Source organism: Python bivittatus, unplaced genomic scaffold, assembly GCF_059951505.1.
Source record: "Python bivittatus isolate LINGU-HERP-01145 unplaced genomic scaffold, Pbiv_v1 ctg000090_np1212, whole genome shotgun sequence".
Taxonomy (NCBI): Eukaryota; Metazoa; Chordata; class Lepidosauria; order Squamata; family Pythonidae; genus Python; species Python bivittatus.
In genome coordinates, this window is record NW_028277046.1 from 5,733,412 (window position 1) to 5,751,028 (window position 17,617).

Below are 17,617 nucleotides of genomic sequence, written 5' to 3' on the forward strand. Positions count from 1 at the left end.
GGATGGCGGTAAAGGCCTTCTTCTATTAACCCATTTCTAAAATTGAAGTACGAACTGCTTTTTCTTCCATTCGTGGTTCTGTCCCCAACGATGGAGCCACTATGGTGGAGTGGTTGAAGGGGCTGAATTTGAAGCTGGAGATCTTGAGTTCTAGCCTTGCTAATGGGGGGACTTTGGGCCAGTCACACTCCCTCAGCCCTAGGAAGAACTACACTTCTGAAAAAGTTCTCAAGAACTTTTCTCAAGGAAATGGCCTAGACTTGTACCTGCAGCCACCAGGAGTCAAGGTGAATTCAGTGGACCATAACAACATCATCATCATCCCAGTTGAGGAACTCATCTATATCTCCAAGAGAATCAGGTGATTCTACTTTTTCTGGACTGAACAGGTCCACATTGGGATAGGGGAATATAGTGTGCCTCAAGAACAGAAATATTCAGACTCAGGGGGTGACATCCATGAAGACCTGTAGACCTCTCCTTCTTGCTCTCTTCCCATGGAGCATGCCAACGCCGTTGGCTTGTCCAGGCAAAACATGCCATAACCAGAAACGATTCCAAGCTCTTAAATTCAAGAATGGAGAAAGGTCCAAACAGAAGTGAAAGTTCCTGGCAGTTATCTAAATAATATCTAAGTTGTTGTCTATCATTATATATATTTTCCTTCTCTCTCTCTCTCTCTCTCTATTTCTCCTTCTCATGTTTCTTTTAAAAATCACTGCTTCCCTAGCGTCTTTGACACACTTATTCTTCTTAATGTATTCCCTTTTTTTAGCAATCATTTTTCTCTGATCTTTGCATTTTTGCCCACACTCTTTCTGTTGCTGCATCCCACCCATTTTCAAGCGGTATTTTCTGCTGGAGAATTGCACTGTAAAACCCAGACAAGGTGGATTTTGAAATATTGGCTGGAGAATGCAAACTATGAACAGGAGATGAATTTCTCCCCATTCTTCTGCCTCTCATGCATACCCACAAATCATACATATACATAGAGGAGATACTGAAATGGTCTGCCGGATCTGAATAGCTCTGAAATGCTACAGAGCCCGTGGCAGCTTCACGCAAAGCTGAAATGCACACAAGATAAACCCTTTGTCCCTTTCAACCCAGCAGCAATTAGCAATAACACAATCTTGTAAAACTCTTGCTGCTGCAAACATTAGTGCCTAGCATGGAAATGTCACAGGACTGTAGTCCTTGAATTTCATGGCCCCTTGGCCTCACACTTAATTATTATTCTTAAAACAGCCTCTGGTGAAGAAGGCTGCGCCCTGTGACAGTTGGGGCTGCAGGGAATTAGTTAAGTTTTGAAGATACCAACTGTCCTTTTTTGCTCGTTTGGTTTTAAAGATACAGTTCAACCAGCCCGGTTTATCTGCAGCAAGAGGAAAACTCTCCCTCACCATCTGTTTTCCTACAGCAGTTCTAAGCATTCCCAGCGCTGAGTTTTCTGTAATTCTCTCTCCTCCTACGAGGCACCTAACCTGGGTTGGATGGATCTTGACAAACGTCTCAGCTGATGGAGGTGTCCCAGCGAAGCCCTGTTGCCTTCTGCTACCAGCTAAAAGGGGGGTCCTATCACAGCGACCCCCCTTCTCAGGCAATGTCTCTGGCTGTCCTTCAGCTACAGACCCCAAGGGAGATAGTTAGCTTCCAAGAAGTGTGAGGAAAAGATCTGGATGGGCCTTACTTTCCTACTGCACCAAGGATAGGAAAAGCAAGGAGTGAGGACAGCGAGGGAATGACGTTGAGCTGGAGAAAGTCCATCCTCATAGCATGAAACGTTCTTCAAAATGGTGGGTCTGCATCTGAAAGCTGGAGGCCGTGCCAGTTTTCCACGCAGACATAAGGAGAAGTCATCCCCTACTAACCAGCCACGTCTTGCTCAAATACGTCACCCAATACACGTGGGAAGGGTCTTGAACCAAGGTCCCCAGTTGATTAAGCAAACCACCGGTGATGCATTACTTTCCTACCGCACCAAGAATAGGAAAAGCAAGGAGTGAGGACAGCAAGGGAATGATGTTTAGCCGGAGAAAGTCCATCCTCATAGCATGAAATGTTCTTCAAAATGGTGGGTCTGGATCTGAAAGCTTGAGGCTGTGCCAGTTTAAGGAGAAGCCATCCCCTGCTAGCCAGCCACATCTTGCTCAAATATCTCACCCAATACACGTGGGAAGGGTCTTGAACCAAGGTCCCCCGTTGATTAACCAAACCACCGGTGATGTCTTCACATTGCTGCTGTTAAAGACCACTCTTGGGAATTCACAACTTTTGGGCCTTGCTTGCTCTCCCACGCAGAAGAAGGCTTGGTTCCTTGGTTGTATATCCTGGTTTGATTTGTCCAGCTGAACAAAGTGGATGCCCTTTTATGGCCCTTCCAGACCAGGAAGTCAATGGTCACCTAGAGTGGGCAGAGTCCATCGGAGACCGGAAGCTTCTCCCCAAAGAAGGTGGCCCCTTGAGTTCAGTGCCCCCCATGGGACAGCCGCAAGCAGACTGGGGTGGCTGGCTGGAGCAGGAAAATGGCCTCGCCGTTCCAAGAAGACTTCCTAACGCCGCGAGGTTTCCGCGATGCAGAACAGCTGGTGGTGAACCAGCCCCTGCTCCCACCTGAAGCTCATCTGTCAACATCAGGCACCTTGACAGCATCGAAGCAGCCTGGTAAATGGGACTTCAACAGCTGCTCTACTCTGATGCTTGGCACATCTCACCCCACTGCGACAGCCTCGCTGTAAAATGCAAGGACGGGGGTTCAGCCTCTTGGCTACAGCAGACCAAACCTGCTGACTCCGTCGCCATCCAACGACCTCCCTGGAGCATGAAGTCTAGATTTACAGCGGCAAAGGACTTCAAGTTTTCGCTTGCCTTTCCACAGACGCTCTGCTTTTTATTGCTATGATTATTTTTTAAGCAGGGCACCCAGGCTGGGGCTACGATGCCGCGATGCCCGTGGTTTGGATGGTGCAGCAAGGCCCTGGGCTGATTTTCGACAGCCCTTTGTCAAACCAGAAAACCAAGCCCGTCTTGCTGCATGAAAGATTAAGATATATTTTAAAACAGAAATAATAAAACGAGCATCTACCCTTGCTCTGGGACCGGTTTTAAGAGGAAAAATGCCTGATGATGAAAAACGGGATCGTGGTACAACGAGGAAGCCGATATCTATGCGTCCAGCCAGCCAGCCGGCTGCCCTCTGGGTATAAATTACTTTTTAAAACTAAGGAAAAAGGCTACCGCAGTGAATGTTCATAACACAGGATCTTCAGGCTGGCAGTGAGTTATTGAGTGACTCAGCCCAGGATCTGCAAGCCTCTTGAATATACTGGGGGGGGGGAATCTTCCTATTTCCACTCCTGTTCTAAAATTCAGGGAGGAAGCGAAGTGGGAAAGTGTCTTGATCACCTCTTGGCATAATAATCCAGACACCCTCTTACCGATGAGTGGTTACACTCGAAAAGGTATTATGATGCATTCCAGAAGCTAGGCTTAGACAGTGTAGGGGAAAACCCACACTCACCGCAAAGGAAGCAACGTGGTACAAGTTATCCAAACAAATTCTGGGCGAAATCAGGAAAGAATCAGCAGAGTTTACCAGCAGCTCTTAACTAAACGCTTCACACAAAGAAGTGCATGTCTGATCAAGGTGCAATGCCACCCCCCCCCAAGTGTATCTTTGTGGAAAATAGGACGCACATAAGGAGTCATTCGTGCTTTTAAATAGCATATCTATCCATTTTTTTTAAAGGGCGTGTTAGGCAACACTGCAGGCTGAACTTCCTATCCTGGGCAATGTTGCAGAGGACGAATGCAGATTTTCTAGCCTATTTTTTTTCAGTTGCAAAAAATAAGTGGAATGATATGTGAAAAGTTGCTGACCCCCGTGGGGTTATAATGAATTCCCATTGAGCCACAGCTGTTGTTTAAAGGGAAAGACTTTCACTTACACATCACGTTGAGAAAGATGTTGCCTGAAGCCAAGACCACTTTCTCGCGCGTCGCCCTGTCGTAAATCCCCACGTGACATTCGTAAGGTCCGTTGTCTGAAATTCGGACTTCAGGGAGCCTGGAATGAACGAGAGAGAAACAGAGGGCCACGTAAGGACATGGTGATCCTTTAAACGTGTTGTAGAAAGTTGAGGTCCTTTGCTGCGTTTTTCCCAATATATTAACCCAAACGCTGCAGATCGTGAGAACAGACCGAACCGTTTCTGCACAAATCCAAGTTTGGCTTTTGGAAACCCAGTTTGAAGAGGAAGATGGAGGCTGCTTTACTGCCCCGCTTAAATAATTCGTTGTCTTAATTCCATGCAGTCAATTCACCCTACGCAGGTCCCCGGATTGATTATTTTCACTCTGAACATGCACAGAAAACCCACATTCTTTCTAAACACACTTGGAAAGCCTGAAAAGCGGATTCTGGAAACTTTTCCAACAACAGCCGTGGGGAACATCTGTGTTTTCATCTGTGTAAGGAAGGGAAGGCTGGGCCAGCTTGCTCGAAGATGGAGAGGAGAAAGTTGTTGAGTTCTCAAGCTTTTAGGGGTGCGAAGATCTATACAGATGACACCCTGGAGACCCATGGAAGATTGCTGTTTAGTTATTGTTTTAATTTTGCTCCTCCCCGATAGCTTTTCACAATTCCCAGCCATAAAATGTGCGGGATGCACATTCCAAGAGAGGGACAGGAAGAAAAACAAAGGGTTTAGCTTGCAATTCTGGATTCCAACCTCCATCCAACTTGATGGAGTTCAGAGTTTGCACGGTCTTGTTCCAGGTGTGCACCTGAAATGCAATTTCTACTTCCAGAAAATGTGGATAAATAATCGTGCAACTATTGTATCCCCCCCTCCCCAAATCCTGAACTAGTGTGGGTTTTCTGAATGGAAGGGGAGGGGGGAATATAGGTGGAGAGAAAAGTCTTTTTGCACACTGGGTGAAGTCAAGGGTTGGAGGGATCTCTTTTCAACTCTGCTCCGTCTCTTGATATTTTTCGGCTGGGGTGTGAAACTCATCAAGTGACATAACTTCAAATTAAAAAGCAGGTCTAAATGGGGGGGGGGGAAGAGGGTACGGAAGAGACCACCGGGGGGAAAAAGCAAAGAAAATCAAAGTGATTCCACGGTGTTGTAAAGTCCAATCTGGAACAGGAACTAAAATGAATCTCCAGAGAGGACAAGATGAGGTCTCCCTGCAAGAAAGGAAGCCAGATTGATGAAACTGAGCGGTGGGGCTCGCTATTGCGAGTTAATCAAAGAAAACGGGAGCCCTGGGGAGGCGAAATTGGGGGGAGGCAAACGGAGAGCTCCAATTGCAGCTGGGCTGAGGGCCATCTCATCAGAAGAGAATTCCCCAAAGAGAGGAAACGGGGTGATTTTATTGGGGAAAAGAGACTGAGCAAGTCAGTAAGAAACGGTAAAAAATTAAAAGATGCGGTTGGGAGCAGAAAGGAGGAACGCTTGGAAAAAAACAGGGACTAGAGCCTTGAGTTCCCGTCTGCAGGGAGGCAAGAACTGCCCCCAAAGACGAGCCAACTGGACACAGACTTCGGCGGGTTTCAAAGGCGATGCACCTTCCTTCGTTGGGCCACAGGGGCAAGTAGAACCTCCATGCTCAGAGGCAGGCCACAGGCTGAGAAAGCTCCAAGGGAGAAAGAAGCGAAGCCGACAGGTAAATTAAATACTTGCAGGACGGAGAGAATAAATTCTCCCAATCTGTGTAATCTTCATTTAATTGATTCAACGTCTGATGAAGCAGAAAGAAGGGCAGAAAAATGGGTCTTGGAAATTAACCCTCGCGAGACTCATCTTTTTAAAACGTGCAGCTCGGGAGCTAAATCCTGGGGGCAGAGAATTAGTGGCACTGACGAAACGTCAAGGTAATCGAAGTTAAGGAGGCAGATACTTGTCTAAGAGTCCAGTCCCCCCAGGAGAAGGCTAGGACAATCTACATCTCCCCCTTCGTTGATCACTTTGCTGACGGGGATGAAGGCTGGAATCCAGCCAGGACGTAGAGGAGGTCTAAGTATCTGGAGCAGGATGGCCTGCAGGAAGGACCTCATATCTCCACTAGGAACCAAGCCCATGCTTGTGATCAGAGATGCAGACCTGAGATGGAGAAATGGGTGGCCTTGGCCTTGAGAGTCTTACAGCAACATGCATGGGGATAGGAGATAAGGACAACGACCACCCAAGGAAAGTGGAAAAATATCCTAGGAGGACTCATTTTGGACGCTCAACGTGTCCTCTCTCTCTTAAGCAATGCCTCTAAAGAAATCCAACTCAACGGTTAGGGGCACAGAGAGCAAAAGGCCTGGTGAACTGCCCACCTAGTTTGAAGGAGAGGAGTGCCCTGGGTCATTTGGAGTACCTGGCAGAGAGAAGAGGATGCTGTTGGATGAAAAGCTGCCTAGAAGCTCAGACCAGGTGGTCAAGAAGCCAGACTCCAGGGAAATGTGCCTTGATGTTCTGGGGAGGAAGATGGCATTACCCCTGAAGACTTAACCCTCAGAACACCTCAGACCTTCATTTGACATTATCCCTTCTAGCCTTCCCTCTCTTCCTTAAACTGGATTAAACAAGGAGGAGAACCCCTCTGTTTCCTTCTGGGAATTGAGTGCCATCGATCTACTGCCTGGTTAGTCAGCATTCAGATAACGGGGAGGGAGGAGGAAAGATCAGAACGAAGCTTCTTTCTCACCAGCGATGGGGCTCTGGGATCAATAAACTATTAATAAACTGTAGAAGGTTTTAAGGAGAGATCTGTGTGTAATGCTATTTAGCAGCTGGAGTTTACCAACACTGACAGCTTCTCAGAAGAGTAAGTAATTGCATTATTGCAAGGAGGGGAGGGAAGCATACAGAGGGGAGACTGAGAGGCAGAAAGCAAAACCACTCTTGCATCGGGAGCCAAAAGAGGAGGTTAAGGCAAGCCCAAACTTTGGAGCTTTAGGGAGCAAGGCTCTAGGGCCCTGATCTGCCTAAAAGTGCACGCGATCGGCTCAGAGTTCTCTTTAGCACGATTTATTGAGAAGAAAGCGATGGGGTTACAAGAGCTCCAGCATCTGAACTATTTCCCATTTAGGGCCAATATGTCCCCAGGCGCGCTAGGGTGGAGAGTTTCTGATTTTATTCCTTTCTGATTTTTCTTTCCTATGATCTGACAAGGAAGAGCATCTTTTTACTGAAAGTGAGGACACTTGCAGCTGGTTATTTACCTAACCATCTCCAGAACCTCTATCAATCTGGAAAGCAATGGATGAACCCAACTGGGCATAGGGGAATCATCTCTGCCATAGGGACTCCGAAAAGTTTTTTGACCTCCCATGCCTGGTAGTAGATCAATGGTCTGGAAAGTTAGGAAGAATCCCATGACATCTGAAGAAACGTGGGCTCCCCTAGCTCTGACGGGAAAACATAGCCAACCCACAGCTGCTTCTTCTCTAGCCTTGAATCCAGGGCTATATTTAGAGCACAATCTGCTTGTTCTTGGGATAATCTCTTGGTGACCCCACTGGGGGGATCAAAGGGGCCAAAACCAGCAGGTGAATCTTTGAAACCTCCCCATGCTTCAGGGTGCAGAGAACCCACAGCTGAGCTCATCCTGAGGAGCACAAATGCACAGGAGCACCTGATATGATGTCACCGCAGCACAGCTCGAGAGCCGTTGCAAGTCTTCAGCATCTACAGATATTCTCCCCTCTGTGTTCCCCCCACCCCCTTATCCTTGGAATTCAACACAGCTGGCATTTACTCGGTCATTGCTTCCATGGGATACAAATCAGCCAGTGTGTCTGATTTAAATATGTTTGGTTGATCCAGGCATCTCCGAGTGTGGCCAATTAATCCGCCAGACAAAGGTGGAGATGGGGAGCTGGGGAGAGAAGGAAGGGGGGCGAACAAGGCTGCCAGATTTGGAGAGAGTCTCACAGCGGAGCCCAGTGGTTTTATTGCTCCTTTTGGTGAGTGCTGAAATCTGCCTCCCAAGTCTTTCAAAACCCATTAATGGCTCTCCCCACCTATTTGGTTCCCTCCCTCCCTATCTCCACTCAGCTTTCAAACCATCTGGAGCAAGGGAAGTGCTTAAAGAAAGAAAAGAGTTAGACGCGAGTTGCCCAGACCTAGCCTGGAATGGAGGCTGGGAATTGGGTGTCCATAAGGGACCGGGAGGGAAGTGATCAAGAACAAGGTGTTTTTTATAGAACCGTCAGGTGCATCACAGCACCCTTGTTGTCCTGCTTGCTCACTGGTCTCCTTAAGTGAGGAGGTGACTAAGAAGACCAAGTAGGAGAAATATCCTCTCCTGGATAGAGCTTGAAGGTTCTACAGCAAGAGAGTGGAGGTCCATGGAAGACCCCCTTGCCCATGCTTTGACCTCTTCTGACACCTGGTTGCCACACCTACGTACAGCTTCCTCTTCTTTTAGTTCTGCTTCATTTCTGAAGGACTTTGAAGAAAAGCTCCCTCCCTAATAGCATCACGGAGACCATTTTGCTGACTCCATGACCAGCAGAATGAGATAATGGGTTATCGCCCAGCTTCAGCTGGATTTAGGAAGAGCTCACTAAGCCAGTCCTGAACTGAGTTCAGCCAAAAGCCAGACAGACAATCCCAAATGGATCCTGAGAAGCATCTGTTTAAACAGTGCTACTATGATAGATTCTTTATCACACATTGCTAAAGCTCGCCAGTCCAGGACTGGGCGTATGTCAAAATAATGAATGGAGGTTATGAACAAGCAAGGAGAGATACAGAAAAAGTGTTGAGGTTTTGGAAGATACCACAGATGTTTCATGGCTGTTCCTGCCTCCCACCGTCGTAGGCTTCTGCCCTCTTTTCACTTACAAGCAATTGCTTAGGTTAAAAAAAAGTGAGTAAGCAGCTTTGCAGTTCGGAATAAATAATGCATGTATACGTACTTAGCTGACAGCCAAGATTTTCCTTCTCAAGAAGGATCTGGAAAGGGAACTTCTGAGAGGACATGGGAGTTGCAAAAAGATTGGGAGGGTGGGGAAGAGATGCCTGTCTGAGTCACAAGTCTAGGGTCTTCTCAGCCAGACCGTTTTGCTGACAACCCCAGTTCACTGAAGACACCAGCAAGGTTGGAGATTCGCTCTGTCTGACCTAAATACCTGTAGCAGAGGCAGTGTGGCAACACCCCGTTTCCACCTACTGTCTGGCGTAGCGAGAGACCACGCATGGTTAAATACATGAGGACATCAGCAGCCAAAGAGGGGTGGATCCAACCCCATTCCTTGCATTGAGAGGACTCAATGGAGAAGCAGCACCCTCTATTCTGACCTGCAGCCTCTCTGGATCATGGAAGGACAGAGCAGGAGAATGGAAAATTCCCCCAAGCGGTCTAGTTGGCTGCAAGACTCATCTCCATTTGAGTTCCACCAACGCTTGATGTTTCTCCAGGTGGGAGAACATCTAGGGAAAAGGCTCAGCTCTCCCTAGGAACGCTGCCCCCGCCCCACTTCATATGTTCTTTAGTTATGCACTGAAGAAAAGAGGCAACGTTGGGAGAGGAAACGTCAGGGGAAGAAATCTGGCATTCCTTTGCAGGCCAAACAAAGACATGAGGAAGAGTAGGTTGTCCCTGCTGATGTCCTAACGCCCAGCACTCTAACGATTGGCTTCATGGGTTAACTGTGAACCCAGCCTACTGTGGCTTAGTCAACAAAATATGCTTAAAACAAGCATTGGCCTGGTGTCACCCATGAACATAGGTTGATGAATTTAAGGAGGCGAAATTCAAATCCTCACTCAGCCCAACGTTTACTCCGTGTCCATGCAACATGTTTAACCTAGCCAGAGAAACACCCACAAATATGGACACACAAGATGGTGTGTCTTGGTTAAGGTTCAACTGGGTTCGCTGTGGATCAATGTCTTTGCAAACCCCAGCCTGTTTGGAGAAATGTGCACGGGCCTAACAAAGAAAATCGGTGAATTCAGTTAACCAAGTTGTGCGAATGTAGCCGCTGAGTTCCATCTCGTGGTCTAAGTAACAGAGGCCGATTTCAAACGAAGGGCTATCTTCCTAATTCCCAGATCAGTTAGGAAAACCAACAAGGAGGTCCTAACAATTTATCAAAACCGTTTTAAAAGGCCTTCTTTGATATCCTACAGATGAACACGCAGTTCTCGGAGGCTGTCAGACCGTGAGTTCAATTAAGCTTTATCACTGGCTAGCTACATCAAGCTGATGAGAGCCAAGCTTCAGCATCATCTGGAGAGCCACCGAGTGCCCTTTCCTGCTCCTGCAGCAGATAAAGCAGCCTTTTTCTTCTTTCTTCTTACCTCCCTCTACAAAAATAAATAAATGTTAAGGCGACAACATTTGGCGTCTGGTTTGCACTGTATGAAATAAAGGTGGAATCTGAAAACCCACTTCTCCTGCAAACATGCTCTGCATCACAGTAATTCAGACAATTTGTGGAAACCCGGCTGACAATTACTGAGGCTTTTAAGTGCTCAGTGCTGGGCCAGCAAAAAACGTTCTGCCTGTAAATTGTGTTAGTTCTACAATACGCAAGAGCCAGAGGAGAAAGACGGACGGGGAGGAAAAGGAGGAGGAGGTGGCTGCTGAGCTGAGTCCTCCTGCAGGAGGTAATGGCCCCATGGATAGTTCTGAGAGTCTGGATTGGAGATGTCTGGGAGAGGAGAAGAAAAGGATCAAGAGACCCCCTCCAGAAGGATGTGGATCTCCCATGGATAGTCCTGAGGATCTGGATTGGAGATGTCTGGGAGGACAAGGAGATCCAGAAGCCCTCTCCAGAAGGATGTGGATCTTCCAAGCTCAGACCACCACCCACCCACATCTCCCAAAGACTCTGCATCATCTAACGCAGCGTGGCTTCAGCACACTGCCACTTTTTAAAGAAAGAGAGGAGCAGGATCCACCCTTCTCTCATTCCGCCACTTGTGAACTGGAATTCACAGCTGGTCTTTCCTCGGGTATGGCCTAGCTCTCCAGAGGTCTCTAGTTAAACCCATTTCTGGGATCCCCCTCCTCTGCTGCGACCACCCGGTCTTCCTGCACAGCCCCAGTCACCTTTCCAAAGGAAATTTGGGGCTCTGGCGCCTTCCCTGAGCCGGATCTACCCTGTAGTTTGGTTGTGAGGATCAAACTCTTGGAGGGGGGAGAAGGATGGTGCAACACGGACGCCCACCCCCTGCCAAGACGCAAGAGGCCTCCAAGCGGAATTGGGAAACGAGGGGTGCCCATCTCTCTTGCCGCAGAACAATTTCTTCTCGGAAATGAATCCTAGGTGGGCCTGTGAAGGGCTGCAGGGCTGTCTCACGGAAGGACGGAGAGGAATTCATTAAGTCCCCATTTTAATGTGATGTTATCCAATTTTACATTTTCCATCTAATGGGCAAAGCCAAACTCAATTACCCTTCGAAAACGTTCACTTCTCCAAAGTTGTTTCTTCTCCCCCCACCCCGCCCCATCAGCATCTCAATGGGTGGGAAGGGAAGAATTCAGAGCTCCGTTTCCCGCGGCAGAGACTTCTGCCCTCTCCCAAAAAGACGCCGGCTTCACGCGTTACGCGTTTACCCTGACCCCGTGAAAAGCGAGCAGGTGCAATGGGGGGAGGAGAGAGATCCACAGCGCCCTCCGTCTCCGAATCCAGGCACCCCGCGAAGCTGAGAGACTCCCACCTCCCCTCTGGGGAGGGGGCACGCCTTGACACAGAAGCACGCAGCGCACCCCCGCGTGGCCGATACGGTCTAATTGCCGGTTCGTCATGCGTTCTAGCAGAGGGCTGCCTCTTGGCTAGACAGCTCCTTCCTCTCTGCGTTTCTGTAATTGGGGGTCTGGGAGGGCCGCAGGCATCTCACTCTTTGTCCCCAGCTCTACGGGTGGCGATAAAGGGAGGGCAGCTTGTGCGCTGGCGCTCGATCCCACAACCAGATGGGCCGAGAAGAGAAACCTGACTTCTGCAGCATCCGTTGCCCTCTATGCTCTCTCTCCAACATCGCATGATTCACTTTGCTAATTACGCAGCGCCTGGCAATTCATTTTACTGTGTTTTGGGGGGGGGGGGCGGATGCCAGACATGAGAGCAGCGGGGTGGCGCAGCAGTACTGCGATAGACTGCTTCGGAAGATGGATGCTCCGTCTCCCGTGGCTGCAAGCGGGCCCGGCCGAAGGCGTAAGAACAGCATCACAGAATCAGACTGCACTCCTCGTTTAGCAACCGTTCGCAGTTACGGCGGTGATGAAAGAGTAACTTTACGACTGATCCTCGGGTTTACAACCTTTGCAGGTCTGTAAAGCAAAGGAAAGCTGAAGCCAGATCATAAGCACAGTCGCGGCTTCGCTCAGTGACTGCTTTGCTTAATGGCTGAGTTGCCGCTCTGACTTGGGGTTGCTAAATGAGGACTACCTGTACCCTCAGAAAGCCCACCGAGGGGGTGTGACAGCAACAGCATCCTCCTCAAGCCACAGAGGTAGAGTGCTACTGGAAGCAGAGGTTTTATTTAGCCAATGCAAGTCAATATCCCTGAATTACCCCAATGTACCTTCTCTAATGTGTCTCGGGCACATGAAATGGAAAGATACACTGCCTCTGTTTATGGGAGTTCCATCTGGCCTGTTTCTTCACTGCAGCTCTTCACATAATCAGGTTCAATTCCTGCTCTCAACATACCATGGCGAAGACTGTTCTTTTTAAGTTTAATACCGAGGCAATTTTCAGGTCCAAACTAAACGTTCCAGTACAAACCTCCCAAAGCATCCTCTGGCGGTGCAAAAGAAAAACAAACAGTTTTGGGTATCCTATCGAGAGAGGACAAAGTCAATAAGAGAGAGAAGGGACGAGAAAGGGAGCCGCGGAGGGAAAGGGAGAGAGAAAGGAAGCATATTTTGCATTCTCCAAGAAGGAAACTGTCAAGTCAGGGAATATGTAATCAATTAGTAAAGCCCGCGAAATTCTTGCAAAACAATAATTAGTCATGTCAGTAGATTCCACAACAATTAAACCGGTGCCTGAGCAGAAAGCGAGCTGCCTGCGATACGAAGTCAGGATTTAAGGGGGAGGAGGGGAAATTGGGGATCCGCGCTGCCGTGCCCATTCGCTGGTGCCCAGAAGCCCGTCGCGAGGATGGAGAGGCACTTCTCTCTTCCGCAAACCTGGGCGAGTCATTTCGGGGCGACCGAAGCCGACCCCGGGGAGGTCGCCACAGAGGGAATGGAACCGTTCGTAAGTCTGGGCAGAGACGTGAGTTGGCGCTCCCCCGCAAAGAGCGCCTCTCGCCAAGTTTTTCACGCCTCGTTCTGTTCATTTAACACCTGACCCTTGCAAAGCTTATCACAACCACCTTTAATTGCACATCAACATGAAGATGACCAATTGGGGCTCCGGCTCAGATAAAACCCGAAGAAGCAATCAGGGAAAGCGATCGGCGCTAAACTCAGGACTGACAAAACAGCCATCCTTGTAATAACATAATTGAGTTTGGGAATTCACTCTGCCCGAGACCCTGCACCTTTGTAATTTTTAAAGATGGCTAGGACAAGTTCACAGTCAGCAACAAATGAAAGTCACACTAGCTAAGTGGAACCTCCATATCCATCTGCAGGCTAACTGATCAAACCAAGGACAGGTAGTCCTCGTTTAGCGACTGTCTCGTACAGCGGCCGTTCAAAGTTACAACAGTGATGAAAAAGTAACTTTACGACCAATCCTCACATTTATGACCTTCACAAAGCAAAGGAAAGCTGAAGGAAGATCATAAGCACGGTCACGGTTTCACTGAGCAACTGCTTCACTTATAGACCGTTGCCGGTCCCAATTATGGTCAGTAAACGAGGACTACCTATATCTGTTACTTGTGGCCACTCTTGGGAGCTATACACCGGGTTAATAATCTCTCTGCTTCGACAGAGGTGAGCAATTGTTTGAGTTCTTGCAGACAAGCTGGGAGGGAGCGTTCCAAAATTAGCAAAAGCCAAACGAACGAGCAAAGAATTAATACGCTGTGGATAATGTCCAAGTTTTCTGTTCTCCATGGCCAGAAAAACAAGTGCTAAAATGCATCCAGGCCTTTACATCCTGTCCCCGTCCAAAGAGAAATGAAAAAGAAATGTGGTACCCAGCCTTATATTATACCTCTCGGTAATATTTTTATACCCCAGTTTGGAGGCTTTATAAGCCCAGGTGTAAAGGGAGCAATAAAATTAGTAATAAAGCCAAAATTGCAGCAAGCAATTTCTTGCTGGGGCGGGGGAGCTGCAGGGAAGGGAAGGGAGGGGGGCTTAGTTGCCACTCGCCTGGCTTCCACTTTTCTATTTTTGCCTGGCATTTATGTCAATCCACTTCTCCCCACGGCTCCATCCCCCAATGACAGGACAGATGTGGCCTTCCTGAAGTGGCTAAACCTGCCACTCCACCTCCCCGCAGCATCTGGCTGTGATGAGGGGCGTGGGTTGCAAGGAAGGCAAATGAACGAGAACTACAGACAGTCCTTGTTTAGTGACTGCCTCGTTTAGCAAATGTTTGCAGTTACGACAGCCACAAAAAAGTAACTTTGCGACCAGTCCTCGCATTTAGGACCTTCGCAGGTCTGTAAAGCAAAGGAAAGCTGAAGTCAGATCATAAAATTGTGATGTTTCAATTAGCGACCGCTTTGCTTAACGACCAAGTTGCCAGTCCCAATTGTGGTTGCTAAACGAGGACTACTACACAGGCAGGGGACACAACTTCCTGCATGATACCAAAAAGGCAAAAGCTGCCACTTGCAAAGCTGGACCACCATACGTGCAAGTGGGAAGGTGAGATTCATCCTCAGAAAGTGCACAGGAATTACACTTAGCTCAAGCAAGCGAGCCAAGCGACATTCTACGAAGCAAGGCTTTCTCTTCTTTGCTTTCCCTTCTGCTCCCAACGGCCCCCTGATCGCCTTCATTTCCACCGCCTTCCTCCTTCACCACCCTCCTCCGTTCGTGCCTTCTGGGGGCATCTGTGCCCCCCAAAAGTCTCCGATTGCACCACTGCTCTTCCAAACCTCCTGAAGGCCATCTATCCCACCCCCGGTGGACTGTAGCAATTTTACAACTACACAGCACAGCTCAGGGTGATGCGTGAACCAGGGTCAACACGGCCACACAGGGTTGGCAGGAAGACCTCAGTGCCACCAGGGGGCGCCACGACACACCATTTCCCCTGGGAACCGCCTAGTCACGGAGGGCCGAAGCTGAGTTTGGGGAGCAAAGTGTTCCTATGCTACGGAGGGCAGCGAGCCAAGCTGCAGACACGCAGTAAATGAGCAGCTGATTAGGGTTCTGGCAGCAGGGTTTAAAAATAGAAGACGCAAACAGCTGTAATTAATTAGCTCGATTGGCAGCGGGGAGGGAGGGAAGAACTGTCCGAAAACGCAAGCCAGAAGGAAAAGAGGATACGCTTCCACTTGCGTCTCTACAGATTCCTGACCAGTTTGCAGTTTCCACACCTCTGCACGGTTGCCTGCTGAAATCTGCAGGGTTGCGGTGGGCAATTCAGAGCGGTGCCCACCAAAGGGCACCATTTCAAGAGAAAGTGTACGCTCGCCCCAAAGGTGATGCGTGGGAGAAAGACACGGGGGGAATATGCTTAAATTAAACAGGTAATTTGCAAATAAGCAAACACCGGCCAGAATAAAATGCGGGGAAAGTGTTTGAACGTCAGGAAGGAAGGAAGGAAGGAAGGAGAAAAAGAGGAAGAAAGGAAGGATATGGAAGGAAGGAAGGAAGGAAGGAAGGAAGGAAGGAAGGAAGGAAGGAAGGAAGGAAGGAAGGAGAAAGCAGAAAGAGAAGGAAGGAAGAGAGAAGGAAGGAAGGAATGGAATGGAATGGAATGGAATGGAATGGAATGGAATGGAATGGAATGGAATGGAATGGAATGGAATGGAATGGAATGGAATGGAGAAAGCAGAAAGCGAATGGAATGGAAGAGAGAAGGAAGGAAGGAAGGAAGGAAGGAAGGAAGGAAGGAAGGAAGGAAGGAATGGAAGGAAGGAAGGAAGGAGAAAGCAGAAAGAGAAGGAAGGAAGAGAGAAGGAATGGAATGGAATGGAATGGAAGGAAGGAAGGAAGGAGAAAGCAGAAAGAGAAGGAAGGAAGAGAGAAGGAAGGAAGGAAGGAAGGAAGGAAGGAAGGAAGGAAGGAAGGAAGGAAGGAAGCAGGAAGCGAAGGAAGGAAGGAAGGAAGGAAGGAAGGAAGGAAGGAAGGAAGGAAGGAAGGAAGGAAGGAAGGAAGGAAGGAGGAAGCAGAAAGCGAAGGAAGGAAGGAAGGAAGGAAGGAAGGAAGGAAGGAAGGAAGGAAGGAAGGAAGGAAGGAAGGAAGGAAGGAATCTATTTCTTATGATTACCTAGAGAGGTCCCAAGCTATGAAACAGGCTATGGGCAATCTATGAATCTCTCAACATTGCTAAACTACAACTCCCAGCATTCCTTGCCATTGGCCATGCTGGCTCGGCTGTGAGAGATGGGTTCAAGAACACCCAGTCGCTCACACCTGAGAGCCTACCGTTATGCTGAGTTAGACGTCAACCCTCACCTCACGTTGGCTGAACTTGGAAAGCTAAACAGGGTTGAGTGTGGTTAGTTTTGAGATGTGGTTAATTTTGAGATCCCAGAGCTGAGCGCTGGACCAGGATATTGGAAAAAAATACCCAGGCAAATCCTTTTGAAAACAACATGGAGACGCCCTGATATCGCCAGCAGTTGGGCTGAATCAAAGGAGATTTTTTATTGTTCCTCTGCAGGGGTCAAGAATGGAAGATCAGCCCTCTGTGAGTTCATTGCTAGCGCAGGAGCAAAATTAAGCATTTGAGAAGTTGCATCTGGACCTCCAGAGGCAGCTGGAAAATTGCAGAAAGGGGCAGCTGGGGAACCAAACCCACAGTCCTTCCTTCCCCCACGCAGCCTGTCTCCAAGCGGCGGAACCAAGAGCGGCTTTGACTTCTCTCGATGAGAGAAAACAGGGGAGGGCTTGCTAGTCTTCTCTTCCTCCTGCCCTGGAAAGAGGCAGAGGAAACAAGGCGCTTCCCTTTGCGCAATAAATGCAAAGATTTATTCCTTTCATTAAAGGCTTCTTCTCTTTCCCTCCCCCCCAACCCCATTCTGGGAATATATTTTATGCGCATAATTAAACCTGCAGAGCCCAGAAGGGAACTTGTGGGAAGCTGTATGAGGAAAGCTGGAATCGGAGGGGACTCGAGGACAGAGAGTTGAGCGGACTTTCGGGGACCCGGGGGCCGAAATCAGTGCTTCCCTGAGACCAGGAAGTAGCAGCCATCTCAAAGGCTCCTGATCTCCCCATTGGTCTTTACAGGGTGCCGGAGAGGCGAGCACCAAAATAAACATAGAAGGCCGCGTTGCACAGCACCGGATCTTCTGCAAAAACTGGAGTTTTGCAGTGAGCTTTAGTCAGCCATGCCTGGGGTTGAGCTAAGAGCGCCACGTCCCAAACAGAGATTCCCGGATTCACCTCCCCTGGAAGACCCTCCTGAAGACCCACCTGGGTCTTCTGCTGCCTTTCACTCGCCACCAGATCTGCCTTCCCTCGTCCCACTCCAAGGCAGGCTGTCGCCTTGACAGCTGCGGCGCTGGGACTTCCTCTTGCT

At 48.8% G+C, this 17,617-nt stretch overlaps 1 protein-coding gene across 6 annotated transcripts in view; it reads right to left on the minus strand.

Moving 5' to 3' along the window:
* IGSF21 (immunoglobin superfamily member 21) overlaps positions 1-17,617 on the minus strand; it is a 180,569-nt gene that overhangs the window by 20,509 nt on the left and 142,443 nt on the right. For all 6 annotated transcript variants that reach the window (XM_088136868.1, XM_088136869.1, XM_088136864.1 and 3 more), the window contains one exon: positions 3,951-4,069. In XM_088136868.1, coding sequence (XP_087992994.1) covers positions 3,951-4,069 — 119 coding nt within the window. The remainder of the gene's footprint in view (positions 1-3,950; positions 4,070-17,617) is intronic.